General features: G+C 36.5%; 4 protein-coding genes and 1 long non-coding RNA gene across 5 annotated transcripts; 4 read left to right on the top strand and 1 right to left on the bottom strand.

Annotated features, from left to right (window-relative positions):
- Positions 1–4,854: 4,854 nt before the first annotated feature.
- Positions 4,855–6,379, top strand: LOC125468122. The gene is made up of 2 exons (XM_048591923.1): positions 4,855–6,256; positions 6,366–6,379. The coding sequence occupies exons 1-2, from the start codon at positions 4,855–4,857 to the stop codon at positions 6,377–6,379; spliced, it is 1,416 nt and encodes a 471-aa protein (XP_048447880.1).
- Positions 6,380–6,410: 31 nt separating this feature from the next.
- Positions 6,411–7,781, top strand: LOC103948663. Its single transcript, XR_007261065.1, has 2 exons — positions 6,411–6,588; positions 6,988–7,781. It is a non-coding gene; the product is annotated as an uncharacterized LOC103948663 (long non-coding RNA).
- Positions 7,782–14,983: 7,202 nt separating this feature from the next.
- LOC103948665 (60S ribosomal protein L23) lies at positions 14,984–17,525 on the top strand. Its single transcript, XM_009359709.2, has 4 exons — positions 14,984–15,075; positions 15,508–15,792; positions 17,112–17,153; positions 17,264–17,525. The coding sequence occupies exons 1-4, from the start codon at positions 15,063–15,065 to the stop codon at positions 17,344–17,346; spliced, it is 423 nt and encodes a 140-aa protein (XP_009357984.1). The 5' UTR covers positions 14,984–15,062; the 3' UTR covers positions 17,347–17,525.
- A 961-nt stretch (positions 17,526–18,486) lies between these two features.
- Positions 18,487–19,795, top strand: LOC103948667 (acid phosphatase 1). The gene is made up of 3 exons (XM_009359711.3): positions 18,487–18,940; positions 19,029–19,238; positions 19,512–19,795. Exons 1-3 carry the CDS (start codon positions 18,555–18,557, stop codon positions 19,687–19,689), a joined length of 774 nt encoding a protein of 257 aa, XP_009357986.2. The 5' UTR covers positions 18,487–18,554; the 3' UTR covers positions 19,690–19,795.
- On the bottom strand, positions 19,753–22,043 carry LOC103948666 (peroxygenase). Its single transcript, XM_009359710.3, has 6 exons — positions 21,848–22,043; positions 21,195–21,344; positions 20,819–20,904; positions 20,385–20,479; positions 20,167–20,292; positions 19,753–20,074 (listed from the first exon to the last, which is right to left on the bottom strand). The coding sequence occupies exons 1-6, from the start codon at positions 22,032–22,034 to the stop codon at positions 19,921–19,923; spliced, it is 798 nt and encodes a 265-aa protein (XP_009357985.2). The 5' UTR covers positions 22,035–22,043; the 3' UTR covers positions 19,753–19,920.
- Positions 22,044–25,402: the final 3,359 nt, after the last annotated feature.

Here is a 25,402-nt window from a genome sequence, read left to right as displayed (position 1 = left end):
AAATAGGATAGTGGATAGATGCCATCCCAAATGCTTTGTGTTAGTGGGGATGCCATTAAAACTATTTTATTTTGAGAAATGTTAAGGAGATTCTTTCAAAAGAGGGATTATTTATAGACTTTATGTCACATCATATTTTTAGTACAATGTTTTATAATGTTGGCATCAAAATTAATGTTAAACTATGAAATGTCAAAGAGTTTCTGAAGAATCCCACTTTAAGAGAGTCTCCTTTGCAGTTATCTTTTATTTATTATAAGTCACTAGTTCCCCTTGGGAAATTAGGCATAGAGACCAACAACCACCATGTTCAATTTCAAACAGCCTATGTTCAATTTGTTACACATGTAATTATAGATATTCAATTTTTCTTTGGCTGTTATGTGAACCAGCTTTTTCTTTGTCTAGTTGGTAGTTACTAACTCATTATTGAGCACGGGGAAAACAGAGATTCAAAAGAGGGTGGTCAGAAAAATTGTGGACTCAAATTGTTTTAGTAAAATTAACTTTATTTACTTGTTTAATTCCCTTAACTTGCCTTGAAAAATATTGTTTTATTTTATTCCAACCTAATATTCTATACTAAACGAGGCCTTAAGGTTGCGTTTAAACGTGAGGTGGAACGAAACACAATAAGATAGAACTAGTTCGTCCCACTTTTGATGCGACAAATAAAGTAGGACGCGCCTGTCTCTAGAACCGATTTTAAACTCCAATGCAGATGATAAAGCACAATATTCTCTATAACTTGACTAAGCTTACGTACTGTTGCATGATGGTCGGGCACAATATTCTCTGCAACTTGACTAAGCTTACGTACTGTTGCATAAAATTAGAGTGTACAGACGTCTGACAATAGAAATAGGTTAATGACATTTCTTTTCAAAATGTTGAAAAAAATATTATAAGTGTGAACTCGTCTCATGTTTGGAAAAATACCAAAAACATATTAATGTGTGTTAGAACAAGTTTGACCTTCCTCCACCACCTTCGTCGCTTGCATGGCCGGAATGATGCAGGTGACTGCCATGATGGTGGCTGATGAGAGAGAGAGGAACAATTAAGATTGTGGACGGTGGATGTAGGTGTTTAGTTTTTTAAATCTTAATTGGGTATATATCCATAAGATTGTCGGGGTACAACAAGAAGTGCATATAAATTAAAAAAGTGCGTGTATTTATAAAATTATAGGAAGTCAATAAAATAATAATTTTTGAGAATTAAGTAGCCATAATTTATATTTATGATTGCAACATCATAACCATTGAATGATGGAAATAAATCTATTGAGGTGATAGCCGATCTAATCCTCCGGCTGAGATCAAGAATTAGATTAGTAAATATTATCCACCGCTTGAATAATAAATAAGTAGGGAAGGATAATATGAACACATTAAATAAACTAATATGAGTAATAAATACACAAATATATAAAAATAGAAACAAAAAAAATAATATAATGGCAAAGATTGTAGTGATGTAAAGGTCGGTAGTCACTGGGAAGTTGAACCCATAGGTATGTATGTACTTGACCATCTCCTACGTTATCCCCATTTTGTACTCTTGTCAATTATATTGTTTATTTGTGTTATAACACGATGTGATGGTATTTTTTATACGAATACTCTTACAACAAATTTATTATCTCAGTGGCACAACTGATTATATAGATGATTGTCTGTTAAATAGTTATCATATAATGTCATTGATTGAAAAAAGAATTCCTTCTCTCATACAGATAACAATTTTCATGGCACGAATATACCATCACTCAACATTTTGTGTTAATTAATTGGGTAATGCTAGAGAGACTAAATTTATAGACAAAGTTTTGGAAACTAAAGAACATGGAAGTTGATGATTGGTTAATTACTTAAACGTTAATAAATATGTTTATCATTATTGGTGACATATCCTTTAATTTGCAAACTTAGTTTTTAAACTTAATCTCTCTAGCATTATCTATAAAATAAAAACATGTGAATAAAAAGTATACACACATATTTATCTTGTTATTACAAAACATCAGCATGACAAAGCATTCGTAGAGTGTACACATAAATTTCTCTGCTTCACACGTCGACGTTCAATGCATAAAAAATCATAGCCAAAATTTGAAGCAACGAAATGAAAAACAAACAAAATTTTGTCTCAACTCGACCCAATTGCCATATGAGAAAAAACAGAGGCAACTTGCTGATGTGGCGTCTTCTTAGTTGGTTAGGAGTAGTTGGCCCACCATGACCGACGCAGCAGATTAGGATCCTCTCCTAATCTAAGAATGAGGATCCTCATGATCAAGGGATATGGACCGTTAGATAAAAAACCAACGATTATAATTATTATAATTTTAAAAGAATATCCTGTTTATAACTGTTGAATTTTTATCTAACAGCCTACATCCTTTGATCATGAGGATCCTCATCCTTAGATTAGAAAAGGATCCTGGTTCCTACGCAGCGGGGTTCTTTGGCTTTCTCAGTATCATGCGCACCAGCTCACCCACTAAACGCCCTTTTGCCTCTCTCTATCCAACTCTCTCTTTATTTATTATTCTGGCTTTCTAATATTAAATACTTATTTCCAAGAAACTCGCCTCCCTATTTTTGAACCATACCAAACAGTAAAGGGATAAGCTCGTACAATATTATAAATTCAAATTGTAATGTACCAAATTCAGAATCCCACAAAATATAATATTTCAATTGACTCGTTACTTGTGACGTTGGGTAATTGCGAAGTGTAATTTTGTTTGTTGGGTATCACATAAGTGTAAATGTAATTATTCAATCGATCACATAATGATTTGTTTTAATATACGTAAATAAGAGAGTATAAAATATTTAAGATAATTGTTTATAAAGTGAAATTATCAAACCAGATTAGTCACTAAACCAAATGCTTTACTAAACGGGCTAATTTTGTTTTGTTATACCACTCTCTAATTCTTAATCTGAACAAATCAAAATCGTAATATTACATTGGTTAGGTGAGTGATTTGACAATAACCCTCTCTTAGTTTGGAATTTGTTTAATCATGGAGCCGTATATTCACAATCTAACAAGAATAGTTGACAAATTTCAACCCTAGAGCATAACAATATGATATGCTCCTCTTCAACAAAAACTCATCCGTGAACACTTAAGCAATATTCTTCCTAAGATAGAATCAACCAAGACACACAAAACTCATAAGCATTTTGTTATTTTTTGAACAAACGATATTATTTACACTAAAAAGAAAAAATGTGAGCCTATCCCATAATAACTAGTAATAATGTTATTCAAATTCGTTTTTAACAAAAATCTAATTTAAAACTTTTTACTTACAAATGAAAAATGAATACATTAACCCAGGTCATAAACATTTTCTTAAGCAGCTATTTTTGTCAATGTAGTGGCTTAGAAAATGCAAAAATATGAAGTGGGTCCCCGCCCACATTGATGAAACCCGGGACTTTGGGCAGAACTCAAACAAGCAACAAAATTCAACCCAGAAAACGTGGCTTACATGCGAAACCCATTTCAGACCCCAAAACAAGAATATAGAAGTTCTGTTTTTTCCACCCACGCCCGCCATTTCCTTCTTCTTTCTTCAATGGCTGCCTAGAACTGTTGCGCCATTTTCTTGACAAAAAACCAGAGAATTCGGAACCTAGTATTGTGAGACGTGTGAGAGCATTAGTGGCGGTGGAGGTGGAGGTGGTGGTGGTGGTGGTGGCGGCGGCCATGTTGGTTGTCTCTGCTTTTCCATGTGCTTGGTTGGTTATTCTTTCACCTTTTTTCTTTCCCTTCCTTTATTGACCTTTCTTTCAGTCTTCTTGGTGCTTAAAGTTTGCGGTTGGGAGAATAAGCTCAAAGTTTGAAGAGCAAAACGGTGTTTAATGTGTGGCAAATAAGCTGCTTTTTTTTTTATCAGTGCTTGTGGGTGTTTGCTAATCTGTGAGCATTTGATTTCTGTGCTGCTTGCTTCTCCTCGGATCCAATTCATCAGGTAAGAGAAAACAATTGGTCCTCTAGTATTTTTTTTTTATTGTATATTTTATAGATGGGTTGAACTGTTTTTCAGGGTGTCAGGACTCAGTGTTCCATGTTTTATGGCCACTTTGTGGCTTTTTTATTTTAATAATAGGCAACTTTGAGGCTTTAATTGTGAGTTTTATAAATATTATTTTGAATTTCCTTTCTGGGTTTTGTTTGTATGGAGGTAAGATGTGTAAAGATTGAATCTTTAGTCTTTCCGTCATCTTCCTCCTCAGTTGTTAGAGAAATTGTACTGTTCTGGGCAGAGAAAAAGAGAACTTGTAAGATGAACAGCTACAAATTAGGAGTTATGTATTTTTGTTTTTATTGAATTAGAAGGTAAACTGTTACGTTGGTGAATCTTTAGAGCTTTTGAAGATATTTTGAATTTGGTGTTGATTGGATAACAAATAATAAATAAATAAATAAAAATCTCCAAACTTATTTTTTAAGATTGTGCTGGAGCCTTATGCTTCAAACTTCAGATTGTGCAAACAGTCTCAGAAGCATGGTATTTGGCAACCCTCTTCAATTTCTGGATTTATTTCCAAAGTTTCTGAGTTGATAGATAGTTTCATTGATATTTGGATATATTCGCTTAAGAAAAACTACCAAATTCCCAATTGATATCTACTTACTTCTGCAAATTGATAGCTTACACTTATCGCTTGGAGTATGTGTTTATGTTCAGGTTACTTGTAAGATAAGACTTGGACGGAGGGAAGTTATATAAGGCGGTCTACCAACCAATCTATGTAATTCAGTTTGAGGCCGAACATAGATAAAAAAATTATCTGTCATTGATGTGTGCTATTTGGTTGGGGTCAGCAGATGGATGATAAGTTTGTTGATGCTCAGAAAGACCACCAGGGGCAAGATGATTCGTTGCGTAGATTGAGCGAGGAGCGGGAATTATCAGGAGAAGGTACTTTAAGTTCTTCTGGCTCAAAATTGAAAAGGTTGGTCACATGGTCAAATCCACAGCATGCACTAATTTCAAATGTTAAGCGTTTGCAAATTAGTAAATGTTGCATAAAAGGTTCCTTGTCTCAAAGTGGTATTGGCTTGGACAGTAGTATTCCAAAGCACATACTGAGCTTAGATGAAAAATTTCGTCAAAAATGCATGGAATTGATTCATATTAGTGCATCCAAAGTAGCTCGTTGTAATACAGCTGTGAAATTGAGCTCTTCAAAGATCAGTGCTTTGCCCGAGCGCTTGAATGTGGCTGAAAGTAGAAGTGGAGATACGTGTAGTTCTGCTAGATTCGTGATTGAATGTCCATTGGCAGCTGGAGGTGGGAGTGTAGTAATAAGCCCTGCTGGACGGTGGATTGTGGGTAGAGTTATGAGGAGCAAGAGTATTACGAATACATTAAAGAGCCCTTTGTTTCACCAATTTTGGCCTTTGGGTGGCAATACAGACTTGCGAAGAATAGACTGCAATAATGACAGAGGCTCGATATGCTATGATTTCACAGACTCACCTGGCGGATTTAGTTTCTCTTCTTCACCGATGCTAGAAAAGGAAACACCAATTCAGGGAAGCCATAAAAGTGAATCTAATGCTGGCCACAAAAGACTTATTTCTATCTGCAGCACAAACTCAGCATTGTCTGATCAATCTTCTGCTTCCACCCTTGCCACTGTTTCTCGGGGAATGCTTCAATGCACGTGGAAGGGAGGGAATCCTCATTTTGTTTTCTCCACAGATGAACAAAGGGAGGTCTATGTAGCCAACATGTGGAAGGTCGAGTCTGAAGAGGATAAGACTCTGGACTATATATATTTGTTTCATTCAGGAAAGGGTGGGCAAAAGGACCATGAGATTCGTGATAGTGAGTCACACCTTGTCGGTAAGATGAAGGTCAATAATTTGGTCTCCCTCTGCCCAAGCAATTCAAAGATCATGGAGACTGAATTTAATTTGTTTGGTGGTGGTATTGAGATGCACACTTCTAGCCATAACCTCAGGAAGAGCAAGGGGTTATCAAAAAAAGTGGTCGAAGCATTCAGGACAACTCACTCATCCAAACAAAGAACCATCTCCAAATTGAGTGGACCATGTTTCATAGTTGAAAATCCTTCTCGGGAGCCATGCCTTGATACAGGCAACAATCAAGATGCCCTACGTGTGCCCAATTTGGTAGAAGATCATCTCCCTCCAAATTTCGAATTGGCTTCCATTGTTGTGAAAGACCATCTCCCTGATGATCGAAAGGAGGAAGCTGGAGGTTGGGGTTTGAAATTTCTAAAGAAAGTTGGGAATAAGAAAATCAGTAACTCAGTGGAGGCTTCAGTACCTGTTGAATGTTGTCGAAATAATGGTGACTGCTCTACCAGTACGGATGTTCTAATCCCAGCAGGAATTCACGGTGGGCCAAGGACCAGAAATGGTGGTCCTTCAAGTCTTACTGAAAGATGGAGATCTGGTGGACAATGTGACTGTGGAGGTTGGGATCTGGGGTGCCCACTCACGGTACTCAAAACCAAATCAAGCAGAGAAGACATTTTGCCTCAATCCGACACTCAGGGGGAGTGCAAGTCATTTGAATTAAATAGAATGGTACGCCAATCTCCTACCTCCTCACCTCCCCCTCTTCCCCTCTTTTTGTTTATTACAACGTGACATAGATCATTTATTGAGCACGTATTAAAATTGACTTCATCCACACATATTGATAATTTTTGTGAAGCCGGTGTTTGATATGATAAGTTACTTTTCCGGTTCTAGTTGTCGAAAACTTCTCATGAGTCATGATAGACCTATTAATTTGAAAAGGTTATGTAATTCCTGAAAGAGATATTGTTTTGGACGTAAAATAGATCCTGCGGTATTGTATTCTGAGTTGAAAGAGAAGAATGAAATGCTTTTACGACTTACATGACGGGAACTGAAACTTGGTATTTAACTTTTGAGCAACTAAGTAATAATCTGAATTTGTCTTTCATTTCAATTCTTCAGGGTTCAGAGCATGGTCCTCCTGCATGGAGGATGTTGAATGTCCACGATGATTTGTATTTTGTTCATTTTCAACCATCTCTGTCAGTTCTGCAGTCTTTTGCAATTGCAGTAGCGATTATCCATACACAGAGTCCAGCCCTCCGCCCCAACTCCACCCCAAATGTACAGGCATTTTAAGTACCAAAGTCCAGGGTTTGAAAATTATGTAGTTTTTGTAACTTTTACTTTATACAGCAGTTGGTAATTTACAGTACATATGTTTTTATACCTTGGAATTGAGATGATTTCTGTCGAGTTATATGGTTTTCAGTTACCATGATATAGTGATATCACAGTTTTCTGATACTAGGTTCCTAGGCTATAAACCCTTGTAACCTGCTCCCTTCTATTGAATGTACGAGATTGTGATATTAGATTAAGTGATGGCAAAACATCAAGCCAATTGAACAAAATTTTCATCTTATGTATACCTCCCTTCTTAACCTGCTTGCTGTGGTCACCATTAGTTCGTTGAAGACCATCTTCTTACATGGAATGCATCATTAGTTCGTTGAAGCAGGTCAAGAGTTGTGGATTGCTGTGATATGTCTGGATTGTTGATCTACTACGAGTTTAATATCGTGGATGTTAATTAATCTAGCATATGCGTTTAAAGTGTGGTTTTATGGTTGGAAATTTCCTTGAGACATTTTTCCTCTTTGAGGTATTGTAACACTTAATTACTGAGAAAATTCATGTTCGGCAGTACTAGTGAGAAGTCAATAACAGGCATGATAAATTGTCCTTGTTGCTTATGGCTTATGGCTTTCCTTTTCGATTTAATGAGAAAGGGAGACGAAAAAGAGTGATGATGGTGTCGCACAAGTGCATTGAAACCACTGTTGGAAAGGTATGCTTTTTTCTTTTTCATTGCACAATTTTAGACCATCTTTGTTAACATCTGAGGTTTTCACATACCATTATTCGACCATCTTTGTCCAAAATGAACATCAAGTTTCTTCTGGTGATGTGCAAGTACGGCTACATATGTTCATGATCACGGGGCTGGTGAAATTGTAGGAGTTGGGTGTTTTAGTTTTTGTGAATCGTGACACAAGTTGTGGAAGAGAAGATAGAATTCGAAGATAAGGAAGGAATGAGTGAAGTAGACACAGAATCATTTAGAATAGCTTTCAATGTAGAAAGCACCGTTCCTCATTTTGTTAGAATCACATTTAACATCTTTCTACCAAACACTGCCAAAATCAAACAAAATTGAACAACCCCAAAATTTAATTTGTAGCCTAAAAAACCAGAGGAACAGTATTCGTGACATTTGATGAGTACCTATTTGAAAACTGTACCTGAAGATTGAAACTTACGTCAAATAAATCATAAAAAAGCAGAAAATTAGTAAACCCAAAATTATAAATTGCATAAAATTACATCATCCACTTCAGTCATGCGTAAATACACCATCACACATAACAAATTTTGCCTATATGACAGTGATACACAAAGTAATTGTTCAGATTCATGCGTAAATACCTGTATCACGTTCTGATGTTTGCTTGTTGAATTTGCCCCTGGAGTCCTGACTAATGTGATCTTCTTCAGCGGCGCATGAGCTCTTTTCTCCAAAGTTGCTTCCTTAAGCATCCCTCTTTCCTTAAAAAATAACCCAAAACATATCATATAAAGCATCAACTCTATTACTGCTCAGTAAAGAAATTAGTCACAACAGGTATCACATACATAAGTTCTAAACCTAAAAGGCTTCGGATTTGTAGGCTTTGGTTTCCTATACTTCTCCCATTAAGCATTGCTGGCAACATATGTGGGGTTTTCTTTCTGAATCTTATCTGCTTGATAGACCTGCATCATTGTTCAAGCGTTAAAAGGCATAAAAAACTATAAGGGAGAAATGAACAAACGTTAACACTCCAAAGACAACAATTTTTTTTTTTTTTTTCAATTATTCTAGTTCCTTGTGGTTCAATGGGACTCTAAGCTTCAGAGTTTCGAAAAACCTCAGAGCCAGCACCAATGAGCTTAAACGTAACAGATAAGAGCTAATGAGATCGAGCTAAGCTACTTCACCTCTTCCATAATTCCACGTCTCCACCCAAGCCTAGACGTCCAGACATTGCCCAGATAGGTGTCCCATCTTGACCTGCAAGATTTACACAGAATTGCAAAATTGGAAGAGGTTTAAGCATGAACGGATTGTAAAACGCAAAACTTTATAGCACCAAATTGGGTTGCAAGCAAACACCAACCAAAAACATTACACCCAGTAGCATCTGGTTGAAAAAATTCAGATCTTTAAATAACTGAAAATTCAGTTTTATGGAATAAGATGGGAAAAACAGAAATCTCCACGGATAATGACCACTTTATTCTCTGCTGTTTGGTGAAATCTACAGAACAGAGAAAAATATATAAAAATAAATAAAAAACCCGAGAGGATTTATGGAGCTACCCTGAATTTAAGTGACTGCCCCGATCTCATTCAACTCTCAGAAGGAATAAAAAATGGTGAAAAGTTATTGAGCAAGGGAATGAGAGAAATGTGAAGAGAACGTTATAGCTTCTATTAATTATCGTCATGCAAAAGAAAGCTTATGAGTCATCTCAATTACTCGGCTAGTCTCTCACATACCGTAGTGCAAGGTCCCATCTAAAAGAAACCCTGTTTCCTTTTATATGCCATATATTACAGGGATAATACTATGATAAAACATACATGTTTGATTAGTGAATTATCGATTGCTTAGTATTTCCGTAATTTTTAAATTTCAGTGAAACATAGTTCCTAATAATTGTGGCATAAATTAAATTTAAATTTTCCATCGCTCGTAAATTGTAATTAAATAAAACGAATACATAGTAATCATATTTCAATCACAGAATTAAGAATTTTCAAATGTCATAATATTTAACAACTACCATGCATAGTTCCTAAATATATATATATATATAAAACAAACCTGTAAGTACAACAGCTATGAGTATAAACTAATGAACATTTCCTTTAAAGACATAGTGCAGTATAAATTCTGTCACATAACATCACTTCGGAATGGGATTTAGTTTAGAAGCAGACCTTCCCATATCAAATCCATTCATACTAATCACATGACGTTAAGAAAGTTTGACATTAAGAGTATATAATTCAGTCAATTATATATGATATGTCAGTTCTATTCATGAAATACATGATACAGAAACCCACTTTGCTCAGTTCTATTCATGAAATACATGATACAGAAACCCACTTTGGTTAGATCAATGATTCCAACCACCATTAAATCTTCATAGTTTCCCAGTGTCAACCAAATTTGCAATCACTTGAAAGTTATTTTTTTTTGTGTGTAAAGTATGATGGCTTACCCAACTTCAGTGTCTTGAATACCTAAATCTGCGCAGAAATGATCTCAAAGTCAGAGTTGAAACTCAGTTTAGTGTTCAGCCCAGTAGCTCATGCTGCAAACCAGCATGACTAATAATCTGAAGAAAAAAAATTTATTATTATTAGTAGTGACATGCCGATATAAGGGTAAAACAAAAGATGGAAGACGAAATTTTGGGTGGCAAAACAATAGCAAATATGATGAACATACAAAAAAAAGCAAGTGAAAGGTAGTTTGAAAGCAGCAGCTCATTCCCTTCTGATGGATATGTTCTCAATTCCATATATGCTCATAATATCAGCGAGTTTCAAAACAAGTGCATCATTCAGTGGTTTCAAAGCACTAGTTGACATCTCACGAAGAGCCTGCACAACATAGTTCCTTGAGCTATCATCCAATGGTACAACAGCGTCATCAAGCAACTGAACCTTAGTGCTTTTCTCAAGCAAATTCTCTACAGCACCCTTCACTAGCAATGACTTCTTTCCTGAAACAGAGTTAACCATTACAACTTTCCACTACCTTGCACCAGGATCATTCGGTTCGCGAGCACGTGGGCGTGAGGTTTAAGCGGTCTCTTAGTAAGAGTTGGATGAAGGTCTCAGTACAGAAGGTTAGCGGATTGTATCACCATCTTACTATAATTCATAGGCATCACATCGGTTCTTTTCCAACGATATGTGCTCGTCTCAACTCATCTTCCACTACTTCACTTCCGAACCTTATTATTGTGAGTATGTGGATGTCGAAACGTTTCTAGCAGATCTATTTGGTTCACTCTGGAATGGCACCACAGCGCGGTCAAGGCAAGAATCGGAAGATCTTTACATTTCTCTTGAATGGTGTGTGTTCTCATAGGGTGTTTAGGTTGATCACTTGCGAGTCCTTCTTCTTTCCACTAACTTTGGCCTTGTTTGACTAGAAATCTGCAACTAAGCAAAAATGGAAGGGTGGATTGAGCATTGCAACAATTCCCAAGAGATACTGCTTGTTGGGAAAGGTGATTTCTCGTTTTCTGCTTGCTTGGCTTGAGCTTTTGAGTTTGCTATTAACATGGTAGCCACTTCTCTTGAATCCCAAAATACTATTTTCAAATGGGTTCTTTACTGGTGAAACTTTAGAGTAGTTGGTCACATTTAAAAGAATTGAGGAGGATGTGATGTTTGGTGCTGAATAAAGTTTTTATGATGGCAGTTTCTATGTTGTCCAGTTTAAGTATGGCGCTTTTTGTGACGTGGTACGAGAGTTTCTACAGGCAACACTGGTTGTTAGAGGAGTTATGCGAGCTTGTTTTCGGAGGATTGAATTTACGTGTGAATTGGTGCACCATCAGAAAATTTATGCTTGCTTATCGAGACAACAAATGTGTGATCGATATCGCTGGCGGCCTACTGTGGCATCGATAACTTATTCATTGGGTTCGTTAAGCAAGTGGGTAGGAAGATTCGTCTTCAGCAGTTGTTACGAATTCGCTATTGTTGGGGCTCAACCCAAAGACACATCTATTCTCGGAGTACGTGACGTTTCTTATGCTTGGGCGAGACCCACTCTCATTTTCCAATTTTGAATTTTCAGTATAGGTATTTTAACTTCCATCTTTTAGTTATTTGTTTTTGGCGTTACAAATGTTTTGGGGAAAGTATCTTCTTTTTCAGTTTTAAGTTACGCACGAGTTTTCGACCTATATGTTAGTACATATCTATTTTGATGCTTTAGTATTTTGCGTACTTATTTTTTACCTTAAGTCCATATATGTTTTCGACTTTATATCTTATTAAAGTATGTTTCTACTTATACACTGATGGGGAAGAAAGTAAGAGCTTGGAGGCATGATAGAGGATTTTGCAACTCGCTTGCGACAGTGTGGCATATTCTCTTTGATGCACCCACTCCGACTTGATTTCTCTTTATACATATATTCTTCTTCCTATTTTCGAGTATTTCAGTGTAGTAAGTGATTTAAATTTTGAGACGAAATTCTTTTAAGGGGGGTAGATTGTAACAACCGGTCCCGGGATTTACAGAACAAAAAGGGTATTTTTGTATTTTCACTAAGTTTGGGGATATTTTCCTTTTAAAGATGGTTTTTGGGTCTTAAATGTGCCCAAGGGGGCCCACCCTTGATTTGTCCCCCGGTTCCTTTCCTTTTTTCTTTCCTTTTCCGATTTTTATAACTCTCTCTCTCCTCTCTTTTCTTCCCGTAACGTCATCTTTCTTTCCCTCTTCTTCTTCTCTCTTTCTTTCTCCCGTGTGACTCCTGGACCTTTCTCTTCCTCTGTGATCTCTCCCTCTTTCTCAAGTTTGTCACTCACATAAGCAACAACCCCAAACCAACACCACTGGACATAGGAACCTCGGGAAAACTCAAGCAAACCTTCATGGAACCCCAACAATGACGACGTCATTGTTCATCATCTTCTCCGATGTGTTTCGTGTTTTTCTGACATTGGTAAGCTTCCAGAAACCCTTGGGTTGTGTTTTAGGGTTAGATCGAAGGTTGTTTTAAGTGGTGTATATGTGTGAATTGCAGAAAATAGCTCGAAGTAGCTTTTCCAAATTTTTTCCAACGAGCACCACCACTTTCGTCTCGTTGAGTACTACAACTTTTCTTTTTGAATCACCCAATTTCGTTAAGTATCGAAGAAGTTATGGGCGTTTGAAGTTTGCCCAGAAACCGGCCAAAACCTTGGCTTGAAAATGGGTCAACCCGACCCATTAACCCAAGGTCCAACCCAATTACCCAAGCCCAAGTTAAAATCCAAACCCAGGCCTTTAGGCCGGAACACTAAACCTAAACCCTTTAAGACCCAACCCTGTTTCCTTTTATTTAATTTTTGTTTATTTTTATTTTCAAACCCAAAACTCCCAAGCCCAAAACTTAGGCCCAACCCGGATCCAAGCCCAAACCTGATTGACCCGCTCCAACCTGGACCCGTGACCCATTGACTTTGAACCGGTTTGACTGTTGACCTGGTAAACGGTCAGCATTGACTTTAACTGTTGACTTTGTGGGTTTTCGTGCGGGATCCCTCATAGGCTAATTTAGACGTCCTAAACCCGTTTCCAATGTCCGTTTTCCCAAATTCAATCGATTAAGTAGAGTTTGACTAAATTTACCCTTTATGTGCTTAGGGGCAATTATTTGTGGCGTTTCTGTTTTTGCTAGTTGTGTGGCACTTCGGCAACGGAGTACTGTGAGTGGACCTCTTCTAAAAATGCAAGTTTTGATAGTAGAAATGCATACATGAAAAGCATGATTTGATGACTATGTTTTATGAAACGTTTTGTGAGATAACATGCTTACTGAGGCTAGTTTGAATTATTACTATTTTTCCTATAACCCGTGTTCTTGTAGAATATCTGATGGATGACGATATGATATTTAGAACATGTTTAGAATACCTCTTTATAGTATAGATGATGGATGACTTTATACTATGAAGTTGCTTTTCAACATATGTATGTTCAATGGTTTTGTACTTACCTAATGGTCCTTATTCTGCTACGGGACGTAGGGATACATTCTGGTCCGTCCTGGGCGACGGTTTGGTGTTGGCATAGGGCCTGGAGTGTGTTTCCTCTGGCTATTAGCATAGGGACGGGGAGCCGGCATGGGGCCTGGGGGTTATCAGACATTGCACAACATGCTAGGTTTTGAAAAACCTATGTTTATCATAATATATGTGCTCAACCAAAAGTGCTCAAAAAGTGCTCAACCAAAGGCCCCTTCTCCCAAACCTCCAACCACTAGAGTGTTAAACGTGAAGGCCCTAACGTGTAATTGCTTTTATTTTAAATGAATTGAACTTATTAAGGCATTAAGTCGAACTTTGCTATTACATTTGGGTTGTATTATTGCCATAAGGCTTTGACATAAACGTTGATTTTTCATTTGGGTTTGTACTAATTCCATAAGGCTTTGACATAAACTTTGATTTTTCATATGGGTTTGTACTAATTCCATAAGGCATTTACTTGAACTTTGTTGTTGGATTGAATTTGTATATGGTTGATGTTGTTACAAAAATTTGAACTTGACACTAGCAAGAGTCATGAAATTGGATGTTTGAATTTTGATGTCCGTTGGATTGAGAAATAGGATACTCGTGCTGTGCACTGTGCATTTGGAGCAATCATACAGGACCTTTTGTTTGATGTTTGCAAACAAGGACTCGTGCTGTGCTTTGTGCATTTGGACCAACCAAAACTGATTTGGTCCTATTTTTTTTAATTTGTAATAATTTGGGCCAAAACTGATTTGGGCCTTTTTGTTTTTTCAAAAACAGGCCTTGTTCGGAACAAATTGTTCCTTAAAGGCCCAGAACCGAATTCGATCTGCATTTGGAACGGTACCAAATTTTTGTTACGAGTTTGGTTTTGGTACCACCTTGTACCGAACCGAACCGTTCCTATGCCTAAGTCGGCCCAATATAATGAATGTACTAAACCCAAGTAAAAGCTGAAAAATGGAACATTGGGCTTCTGTGGATATCTTCGACAAGGATGAAGAAAGAAGGCCTTCTCAAAAGCCCACTACTCAGCGAGGCCACAATGTTGAAGAGGCCCACGATCTATTTGGTATTTTAAGAAAAGAGAATAGAAAACCCTACGCCGCTCTCCCTCTATATATACACATTTGCTAAACCCTACCGTTCCCTCAGTCTCCTTTTCGCAGCAGCCAAGATGTCGAAGCGAGGTCGGTTCTTGGCCGCCCCACCTTCGTTGATATTCGCTGTGCTTAATATGCTGCTTGGTTCCTAGGATTTTCTTGTTGATGCATGCCAATCAACAATTTTTATCTCTTTTTGTTTGTCATTGATCAATTTTAGCTTCTTAGTTGCTGATTCCTTTGATTTCTCTAGGAAAATGAAATGTTTATTGGTTCGATTGAACATTTTCCATGTTGATTTAACAAATCAGATATTAGCCATGAAAATGTTATAAACTCCCATCTGTGCATTTTGTCTAATAAGATTTAGATTGTGGGGTATGATTATTTGAAATCAAATTTTGAATTTTGGGTCTTTGATTTCTTTCCATATGGCAAAACATATGAATCTGAGGTTAAAAATTGTGGGTGTTTGATTTTATAGTATGATATGGTTCTGATGTTGGTTTTCTGGCCCAGGGCGTGGAGGGTCCGCTGGAAACAAGTTTAGGATGTCACTGGGTCTTCCAGTGGCAGCCACTGTGAACTGTGCCGATAACACCGGAGCTAAGAATCTTTACATCATATCCGTGAAGGGAATCAAGGGTCGTTTGAATAGGTTGCCATCTGCTTGCGTTGGTGACATGGTCATGGCCACTGTCAAGAAGGGAAAGCCTGACCTCAGGAAGAAGGTCCTACCTGCTGTCATCGTGAGGCAGCGCAAGCCATGGCGCCGAAAGGATGGTGTCTTCATGTACTTTGAAGGTCAATATTATTACCCTTGTTCATTAATGTGTCATAATGTTTTTGATTATGTTATTATCCAATAGGTGTTTCAGTCTAATTGTCTTGTTGGTTTGTTCTCTTGTTTAGATGATATGATAAGTATCTTGGGATGTGTACTCTGTTTTCTGAGCGGATCATCTTGCGTAACTGTTGATCTTGATATTGAGTTGACTAATTGTAATTTTGATGACTATGGAATGAGAAACAGAATGCTGGTTAAGCAGTGTCATGATGGGCACATAACTCCATCAGTGGAGTTATGTGTGCACAATGATTTGGTACATCCTAATACCAGCTACACTAATGAAACTTATCTGTCGAATAATTTTCGATTGGATTCTATTCTGTATGGAATCTCATCTTTCGCCATTCGATACATGTCTTTTATTTTGTTCAAATGCACCTTTAGGACTACCAGACATAAGTCAAGTGTCCTCTTTTTTAGTAGTTGATGCCGTTACACGTCTGGAAAATCAATAGTGCCCATCGTTACAGGTGTGCTTGCATTTATGCTCACATCTGCTCCATTTGGGGACTACATTTTTGTTTTGGAATTGATATGGATTAATGTTTGTAGAATTTGTCTGGTTATAGTGTAGTAAGACTGTCATACATATTGTATTGTGTTGGGCATTGTTCGTTTATTTCCAATAGTGTTTTAAACATAACTGTAAGGTAACCACACAGAAGTCGAGCATTCCCTTTATTTGGCAGTTGATGCTGTTACATTTCTGGCCTTGTATTTAGTTCCAATGCATCTTTAGGATGACCAGACATAAGTCAAGTGTCCTCTTTAACCAATGGTTGATGCTGTTACACGTCTGGGAAATCAATAGTGCCCATCGTTACAGGCGTGCTTGCACTTATGCTCACATCTGCTCCATTTGGTCACTACATACTTGTTTTGACATTGAAATTGATTAATATTTGTAGAATTTGACCGGTTATAGTGTAGTATAATTATTCTTACATATTGTGAGTGGTATTATTTGATTAGTTCCAAGTGTTTTAAACATAACTGTAAGATAACCAGACAGAAGTCAAGTATCCTCTTTATTTAATAGTTGATGCTGTTACACGTCTGGAAAATTGACAGTGCCCATCGTTACAGGCGTACCTTGCTTTACATGCTCACATCTGTTACATCTGGTCCCTACATATTTGTTATTGCTAATACACATTTTATTGATTTCATTTGTTCTGAGATTTTTAATACATACTGTGTCACAAAACATCGTCTTGTTTGCATTTCATTGTTAATCACTGTATCTTACTGAGACTGTTTGCTTTATCTGCAGATAATGCTGGTGTTATTGTGAACCCGAAGGGAGAAATGAAAGGTACATCCCACATCATAACCATACTGTTTCCTCAGCTGTAAAGTTTGGTAACACTTTGATAGGTTAATTTAGTCACCCTTTCTTATCGGTTGCTCTGCGTGTTTGTTTAGGGTCTGCTATTACTGGTCCAATCGGGAAGGAGTGCGCTGATCTCTGGCCTAGGATTGCAAGTGCTGCTAATGCCATCGTCTAAATGTTACTCGCCGCGCTGTTGAATAGGACAGATATATGATTGAGTTATGTTTGTTTTTGTTATTAGAAGGGAGGTCGTTCCTGAAATATGACTAAATTTTGTTTCATCTTGTTGATGTGTTGTGCAAACTTAAATGGATGTTGTTTTGTTCTAGATATAACTATTATGCTTATTTTTCAGAGTTTAGAAATTGCATTTTGTTAATCTCCTTAAATATTACCATCCTATTGATCTATAAAAGGGTGCAAAATCGATTTGTGTCGAGGTTGGAGGGATGCTTTCTTGCACATCAAAACACTTCCCAAGAGAAAATTGTAGCAATGGTCTTTTAATTTGAACTCAATTGGAGCAATGGTTATTGAACTAAAAATTCAAGATTGGTGATCTTTTTTGCAACTATTGTCCATTTCGTCAACTCTGTTGAAATTATGTCGACGTGAGTCATGTTAAAAAGACTATTGTTATAATTGGGTTGGAGAAGTATTGTTTTAATTGGGTTAAAGTTGAGAAATCATTTCACAATTGGGTTAAAGTTAAGGGACATTGCTACAATTTTTCTCATTGGTTTTTCATATTAGCCCCTTGATTCACTCTCACGTGCGTGGCATGTGGCTCATTTTGATGGAAGTTCTAACAAAGTTGATGAAAAAGACCATAGCTACAAGTTTTGATGAGTTAAGAATCAATAGTCATAGATTTTTAGTTGAGGAACTATTACTCAAATTTAGTTAAAGTTGATAGACCATTATTACAATTTCCTCAATTCCTAATTGGTTAAAATTCCAACCGCTAGCTTGTGAAAACAATGTGCAAGGAAGAATTTCCTATCGAGACGACGTGAATGATTAGTGCATTTTGGCTTTAATCTAGTGCAAATTGTTGTTGATATAATGAAGGTTTCTTTTTTTAATCTGAAGCAAAGATTTCTAGCGAATCGTAATGTATGCGCTGACAGAATAATCAAAATAATTGTGTATAAAATTTCAAAACAAACAACGAAAGCATGGAATATAAAATAAAAATTATATCAAACATAAAGCATTTGTCAGCCTGACCACCATGTGATTTGTACAACATGCCAAACAAACCACAAATACTTGTTCCAAAACCCATGTTACCATGTCACATTTTCTTGCTCCAATTTCCCCATACAATTCCTACTTAAACCCACTTTCCATCTCCCTCTCCTTGTACTCAAGCCAGTGAAAATGGATAGAAATCAAAGCTTCTTCTTTTGTTTTTTGATTCTTTCTGTTACGATTGCAGCCACCGAGTCGCGGTGGAACATATTGGATCACAGAACCAAGAATGGACGGGACATCAGCTTGAGAAACTACTGCGAGAGTTGGAGGATGAATGTCGAGCTCCACAACATCAGAGAGTTCGAAACCGTGCCTCAAGAGTGCATTGGATACGTTGGAAAATACATTACTTCAACTCAGTACAAGGTGGACTCTGAGAGGGCGGTCGAGGAGGCGCTTGTGTACCTAAGCACTAGCTGCAATCTGAAGAAAGATGGTAGAGATGCATGGATTTTCGACATTGATGATACGCTCCTTTCGACCGTGCCTTACTACAAGAAACGAAATTTCGGGTAAGACATTATATATGTTTGATTCGAAAGTATGAGATGGCATACGAAATTTCGAGTGTGGTAATTTTGTAAAGCAATTTGTATGTAGGGGTGAGAAGTTGAACCTGACTTCTCTGGAGGAATGGATGAGCTGTGGAAAGGCACCTGCTTTAGAGAACTCACTCAAACTCTTCAATGAGATGAAAGGCAGAGGGTTGCAGATCATTTTGGTTTCTTCAAGGAGGGAGCTTCTAAGATCACCCACAATTGATAACCTTGTCAATGTTGGCTATTATGGTTGGACAAGCCTTATACTGAGGTTCTCTCTCTCTCTCTCTCTCTCTCTCTCTCACATTATGGACAGAGACTTCCGTGCCACGTTATTAGTCTGCTCAAGACACAAACAAAAGTGACATCCTGCATTCGGGTCCATTTTGATGGACTCGGGGCCGGAAACCCAAATTCAGGGTCACCCTTTTATGTGTCTATCGTCTTGGGCGGACAATTTAACGTGGCATGAGAATCCACATCTTTGTCACTCTCTTCATGTACATCGTGCATCTAATTTGTTTTAACTTGTATTTGGTTTCAGTGGTACTGACGATGAACTGGGAGGAGTGCAGAATTACAAGAGTAGAGTGAGAAAGCAATTGATTGCCGATGGTTACACCATTTGGGGCATTGCGGGAGACCAATACAGCAGCATCAATGGACTTCCTACCGCCAAAAGGACATTCAAACTCCCAAACCCAATGTACTACACTTTCTGAAGATTTACCACATTTTACTTTATATCCCTTCAATTTTATCAGAATTTCATGCAACTAAATAGACTTTGAATGAAGAATTATGAATGAAAAGGTGAAATTATGATCATTTCATCATGTACGAAACAGTGAAGGACCATCCCTCAATTTATTACAGTTCCAACGTCTCAAACAAAAGCTAAATCGTTACACGCGTACATATACTGCATTTTGGTACATAGCTTCCATATTGTTCTAGCCCATCTTCGCTCTACCGACGGTATTCATCCTAGCGCAATACTCGAACAAGCTTCCATCGAAGCAGCGTCTAACGGCTTCTTTTGACAGCATACCCTCTTCATCCCTAGCAAGCACATACAATAGCCCCCATTCCAACTTATTCGCGATCCTGCCCGAACCACACTCTGTAAGTTAGCCAAGTGAAGAACAAAAACTAATTTGTACCAAAGTGTAGCGTCTTAGGGACCCGAAAGGGCTTACCATCCAAAGAAGTCATATCCAAGTCTGTTCCCCTCGGTCATTTTCCAAAGCTCCCCCAGCGTGAACCTGTCAGGCACGGTATGGGCATACTTGCTAAACATGTTCTCCAAGTTGACTGGGCTAAACCTGCAAAATGATTGAACATGAATTCTAGTGATTTCTTTACGAGCCATTATCGAAGATCGTTACTTTGTCGCATTTAATTTATAATTACATACCTTCCTTCTGTGTCATAAGTCCCGGAATCACTACCATGCTTTGCCTTGTGAATGTTGTATATGTGTATGGGAAAGAAAAGAGAAGGAATCCGCCCCTGTGTAAATTAGAAATTCAAGAGATACAAAGCATCTTTGATTAGTCACGCTTTTCAGTCAAGTAGCTTTTCTTCTCTACCACATTTACTCACTTTCGCCGCCCTTTGAGACACACTGATCATCGCATAATGCAGGTAAACGGATTGCAGTAACTAAGCACATGATATGGCAGTTAACATCATCTGGTGTGTGACGGTATCAGAGCAGCGAGTTTATACTTTAGGATATAGTAGTGAGATTAGCGGCACAAGTTAATTACTCATAGAATGCCTATTAGTAATTAAATAATTAACATCTGCTTTCTTATAAAGAAGTTTGGAAATCAATATGGAACTTACAGGCAGAGTGGGATAACTCAAAGCCCCATTGATAAGAACAGTCATAACAACGGAGGCGATAAGATTGAAACCGATGGCTCGCAATCCTGATTATTTAAGGGAAAGGAATAAAGAATACATTAGAACCAATTAAATCCACTACAAGGGTGCTTAATGTACAATTAAGGAAAGATTGAAGCCAGTAGACAAAATGTTGTAAACTAAATGACATGGAAGTCGATGATTAGATTATCACTTTAGTGTTAATAAATGTGCTCATTTGCTATTGGTGACACATCATTTGGTTTGCAAATTTTGTCTACAAATTTACTATCTCTAGCATTACTCGTAAGGAAAGGTAAGTTGAAGGCAGCAGGCACATAACATGAAGATTTACCAGCAAAAGTTTCCCAAGGATAGACAATGCCATCGTAGTCCTGGTCGAAGAAAGCGACATGCTGCTGAAGAACACTCATGTCACGGTGCTGATGGCCGACTGTTCCCGTTGGATGGTCTGTGTCTGGAGCAACCAATGCTCTGGGCATATCTGCAGTTGGGTATGTGTTAAAGATGATTAAATATGAATTAGCGGGCTGGGGGGCTGTATTAGCATTTTATTTCCCAACCTACCAGAACATGTCACAATTACCATCATTTTTGTCATGGAAAGTTTCGAATAATAAGAAATTAAAAATTTATCAAAGTAGAAAAAAATAAATAAATAAAACACACTTTTACTTCAGCATCCACACCTCTGTTAAATTTTATTCTTTGTTTTCGTTTCATTAATTTATTCAATTCAATTACTAAAAATAAAGAGCGGTGCATAAAAGCTTAAAAATAAATAAAAAAAATGGTGTGCAGTTATCATTTCCCAATCAACTAGTTCTCTCATCGAGATCATTGATTCCTGTTATGGAATCTCCGTGTGCATATTGATATTGGAAGAAGAATAAAGAGTAATAAGCTTATAAATATATACAAAAGTGAAAGGGAGAGATATATATTTATATGTATAGCAAGAAAGAAAATGAAATTGGTCTCACATACATGGTTTAGGAAGTTTGGTTTCCAAGTCACTCCTGACTCTCCTCTCAATAGTGACAGGTGCATATGGAGCTTGTGTGGCCAGTGCTTCATTCTCCGTCACAGCACTCGCAGCCATACTCGATACGGTTTTCTGCGATCTTCTCTGACCTTCTTGCTCTCTCTCTCTCTCTCTCTCTCTCTCTAGCATATGGAGGAGCTGCAGAAATATAGAAGACTAGCTACGTGATGAATATTTTGGTTATAAAGAGCGGTGGTAGAGAGAGAAAATTACTATGGGAAAGGCAAATAAGGAGGAAAAGTCGTCATCCCCAGTCAGCAGCAAGTAATACACTATGCGTGGCAAGAAATGCAAACACCACCTGATTTTGGAGGGTAAGTTGTGGCTCAATGTGAGAAGTGCATGCAAATCTTGTTTCATTCCCTTCTTACACTTGGACACCATGCACGTATCTCTTTCTCTTTTTGCGATTATCTTATGCTTAACTACATCAGCCATGCCTGCCTTTCTCTCACAAATCATGTGTGAGAGAAGGTTTTCGGTTAACATTTCAAAGTTTGAATCTAACATATTTTTATACTAATAATGCTTGAGAGACAAAAAAATTCAAACTAAATTTGTAAACTAAATGATGTGGTTGTTGATAATTAAATAATTACTTAAACGTTGATTAACATGCTTATTTTATATTGATGACACATCATTTGATTTGTTAACCTGGTTTAAAATTTTGATCTCCCTCATTACCCATTCTCATACACCCTCACCATTAGTGACAAAGCCAAAAATTATAAAAGAAATGGGCAAAACGTTTAGGTTTTATTGTCATTTTAAATACGTTGGACAATTCAGAAAAAAGTTAAAAAATAGACAGTGTAGTCAATGAAGAGATTGAAACAAGAATGGCTCAAGTGAACAGAAGGTACAAAAATTGAACACGAAATCACAAGCATAAGTATCACTTCTAATGCAAGATTCACATTGCTCAGCATAAAATCTCGATGCACATTGCTCTTAGTAGAACTAAACAGTATAAAACCTATCTATCCACCATAAAGCACATTAGAAGATATTAAAAAACTTCAAAAAATTAAAAATAAAATCTATGATAACTAAAAGAAAATCTATTGTTATTAAATATTTTTAACCTCATGTTTAAGAGTTTTAACATTTCAAAAGTAGTCTCAAAACACGCGTCCAATCTAAAGACGATAAATTTAGCCAAAGTTATACAATTAGGTATAATTATATTATTTGGTACAAAGCTTGATAAAAGAATAGAAATGGCCTGGTCTTAAAAAGATAAAAAAAAAAAAAAACTATTACAACATCACTCAAAAATGAAAAAACAAAAGTCAGAAGATTGGTTAAGAGAAAAAAAAAAGTAATATAAAAGTGAGGAAAGAAAAGACAGTGGGACCATTTTAAATAGGAAAAAGGGATACCAGGATTAGTTAAAGATAAAAGGGAAAATTAACCAAAACACCCAAAAAAACTTTCATTTTAATCATAAGGACAAATTTTTTTGATAATACCCAAATTGGGCATGAGAAAGGTGACAAAGGAGGGCTTCAGAAGAAGAAACCATGCAGAAGGATTCACATGGGTTCACATGGCCTTTATCAAAGCAAAAGAAAGACAAGACAAGATCCCGTCAGAATTAGAAACAGTGTTTACAGATTCAGAAACAGTGTTTACATATTCAGAAACAGTGCCAAAAAAGAAAAGATAAGGCACACCATTCAATTAGAATTTTGTATGTTAGTATCCTCATTTAGTGTATATAAGGAGAAATTCCTTTCATTGTAACAACTACCTTTCAACTCTCAACTCTCAACATAAAAGAACACCCTACTCTCACCATATGCACACATCATCTTCAAGCATCCATAACCTTCATAGCATCCTTGTAAACACTTTCTTGTAAACAATTATATTTGTAAACATTCTATATATCAATAAAAGTTCAAGTGTACATATTCAAGCAATCTCCAAGTTTTAAGTAAGCTTTATTTTCTTTCTTTACTGTGTTTGTTTATTTAGACTTCTAGTCTAAAACAGGGAAACAATATTGTAGTTGTATTATTAACCTGCTAAAATGACAATCATACTTTGTTCAAGCACTCTGTTATAGTTGAATATCTGCCATACAAATAACTGGGCATTAACCAGGGTACCTCTGAGTTCTTCGTACCTCTGAGTTCAGCCTTTAAGGCCTTATACTTGTACTGTGAGTGGTCGTCATGCTGAAACATGTCGAGTTCCATGTGCAAGGTTTTATGTCTAGTTGTTATAATGGTCATCCGACTATTTAAACAGGCCTGCTTTCAGAATCTGGTATCAGAGCCAAGTTTAGCATTTTAATAGTACAATTATAATAGTAAAGTAGCTTGAGGATGGAAGTCATTGATACAACTGATATCACACTTGTTTATTTTGTATGAACAGCAGATATTATTGTCCTTGTAAACCTTGTCAACCACAGCCACCAGGTATTTATTGTCCTAAACATCCAACTATAACTAGCATAAAGAGAAGATTAGCATACATATCCAAAAGAATTAGCAGGACTTTGAAGAAACAAAAGTTTTATCTTGGTTATCTTGAACATCTTTCATTTATTCATAAATATAATAACACAGAAGTGCAGCATAAAGTTTTAGAAGCAAAAAGAGCAACAGATCAAACTTTAGAGACCTTAAGAGAAGAAAGAGAGTTTCTAAGAAACCAGTTAACAGTAATTTTAGAAAAATGCGGACTATAGTTTATGATAGATTACCTTAATTTAGAAATTAGTGAACTTCAAAAAAGAAAAATAACATTAGACCAAAATAGTTTAGTTTGTTATTTTCCATTAAGAAAGCATAATCATATTTTGCATAGTGAAGAAAATCCACAAGCCAATAATATTGTAGATTTTATTATTAATCAAGCAAAAAATATAAAATTAGAAAATGATAAGCATAATCATTTGTTAAATCAGTCGTTAGAGTATTTTCAGAAAAATTCCATAAAAACAATTAGACAAAATTTAGACTATATTACATCTCAATTAGAAGATAATAATAAAAATATTCAAAAGTTTCCTAGCAAAAGAGAGATAAAAGAGCTTGTTGACCTCATAGATAATAAGCTTAAGCAAGTAGAACTTAGATCATTAGAAGTAGTTAAGCAGTTAAAATTAAAAGTCCAAAAAAATCAATTAGTGCAAAAAGAGTTAAGTGAACAAGTAGATAAGTTGCATAATAAAATAGATAAATATTAGTTTAATGACCGATTCTAGAACTAGCAGAAAATATATTCAAGTTTTGAAAGAAATTAGTAAGCTAGACAAAGAACCAGTAGGTTTAACAGATTTTTCAACACAAGTAGCCAGTAGTAATATTCCCATTAGGCAAAATTATTTAATTATTCAATTAGTTTTAAGTTTGGCTGAAAAATTGGATCAAGTTGAAGAACAAATAGTAGAAATAAACCAAGTTTTACATAACGCATCTCTATCACTTCCACCATCTTTGATAGATAAATTAGAAAATTTAACTTTAAGTGCAAATAAT

Source organism: the organism of the source record quoted next, unplaced genomic scaffold (genome assembly GCF_019419815.1).
Source record: "Pyrus x bretschneideri cultivar Hongxiangsu unplaced genomic scaffold, Pyrus_bretschneideri_v1 Contig36, whole genome shotgun sequence".
Taxonomy (NCBI): domain Eukaryota; kingdom Viridiplantae; phylum Streptophyta; class Magnoliopsida; order Rosales; family Rosaceae; genus Pyrus; species Pyrus x bretschneideri.
The sequence above is the reverse complement of the archived record's forward strand: the minus strand, read 5'-3'. Positions and strand labels throughout refer to the sequence as shown.

What these genes read in the sequence shown, in the direction of transcription:
- LOC125468122 (XM_048591923.1), top strand. Translation starts at nt 4,855, where the DNA reads ATGGATGATAAGTTTGTTGATGCTCAGAAAGACCACCAGGGGCAAGAT.
- LOC103948665 (XM_009359709.2), top strand. An exon ending in TGTCTTCATGTACTTTGAAG is followed by an intron (nt 15,793 to 17,111) that starts GTCAATATTATT and finishes CTTTATCTGCAG; the next exon opens with ATAATGCTGGTGTTATTGTG. An exon ending in CCCGAAGGGAGAAATGAAAG is followed by an intron (nt 17,154 to 17,263) that starts GTACATCCCACA and finishes GTGTTTGTTTAG; the next exon opens with GGTCTGCTATTACTGGTCCA.
- LOC103948667 (XM_009359711.3), top strand. Translation starts at nt 18,555, where the DNA reads ATGGATAGAAATCAAAGCTTCTTCTTTTGTTTTTTGATTCTTTCTGTT. An exon ending in TACAAGAAACGAAATTTCGG is followed by an intron (nt 18,941 to 19,028) that starts GTAAGACATTAT and finishes ATTTGTATGTAG; the next exon opens with GGGTGAGAAGTTGAACCTGA. An exon ending in TGGACAAGCCTTATACTGAG is followed by an intron (nt 19,239 to 19,511) that starts GTTCTCTCTCTC and finishes ATTTGGTTTCAG; the next exon opens with TGGTACTGACGATGAACTGG.
- LOC103948666 (XM_009359710.3), bottom strand. Translation starts at nt 22,034, where the DNA reads ATGCTAGAGAGAGAGAGAGAGAGAGAGAGAGAGCAAGAAGGTCAGAGA. An exon ending in AACCAAACTTCCTAAACCAT is followed by an intron (nt 21,345 to 21,847) that starts GTATGTGAGACC and finishes ACCCAACTGCAG; the next exon opens with ATATGCCCAGAGCATTGGTT. An exon ending in ACTTATGACACAGAAGGAAG is followed by an intron (nt 20,293 to 20,384) that starts GTATGTAATTAT and finishes ATCATTTTGCAG; the next exon opens with GTTTAGCCCAGTCAACTTGG.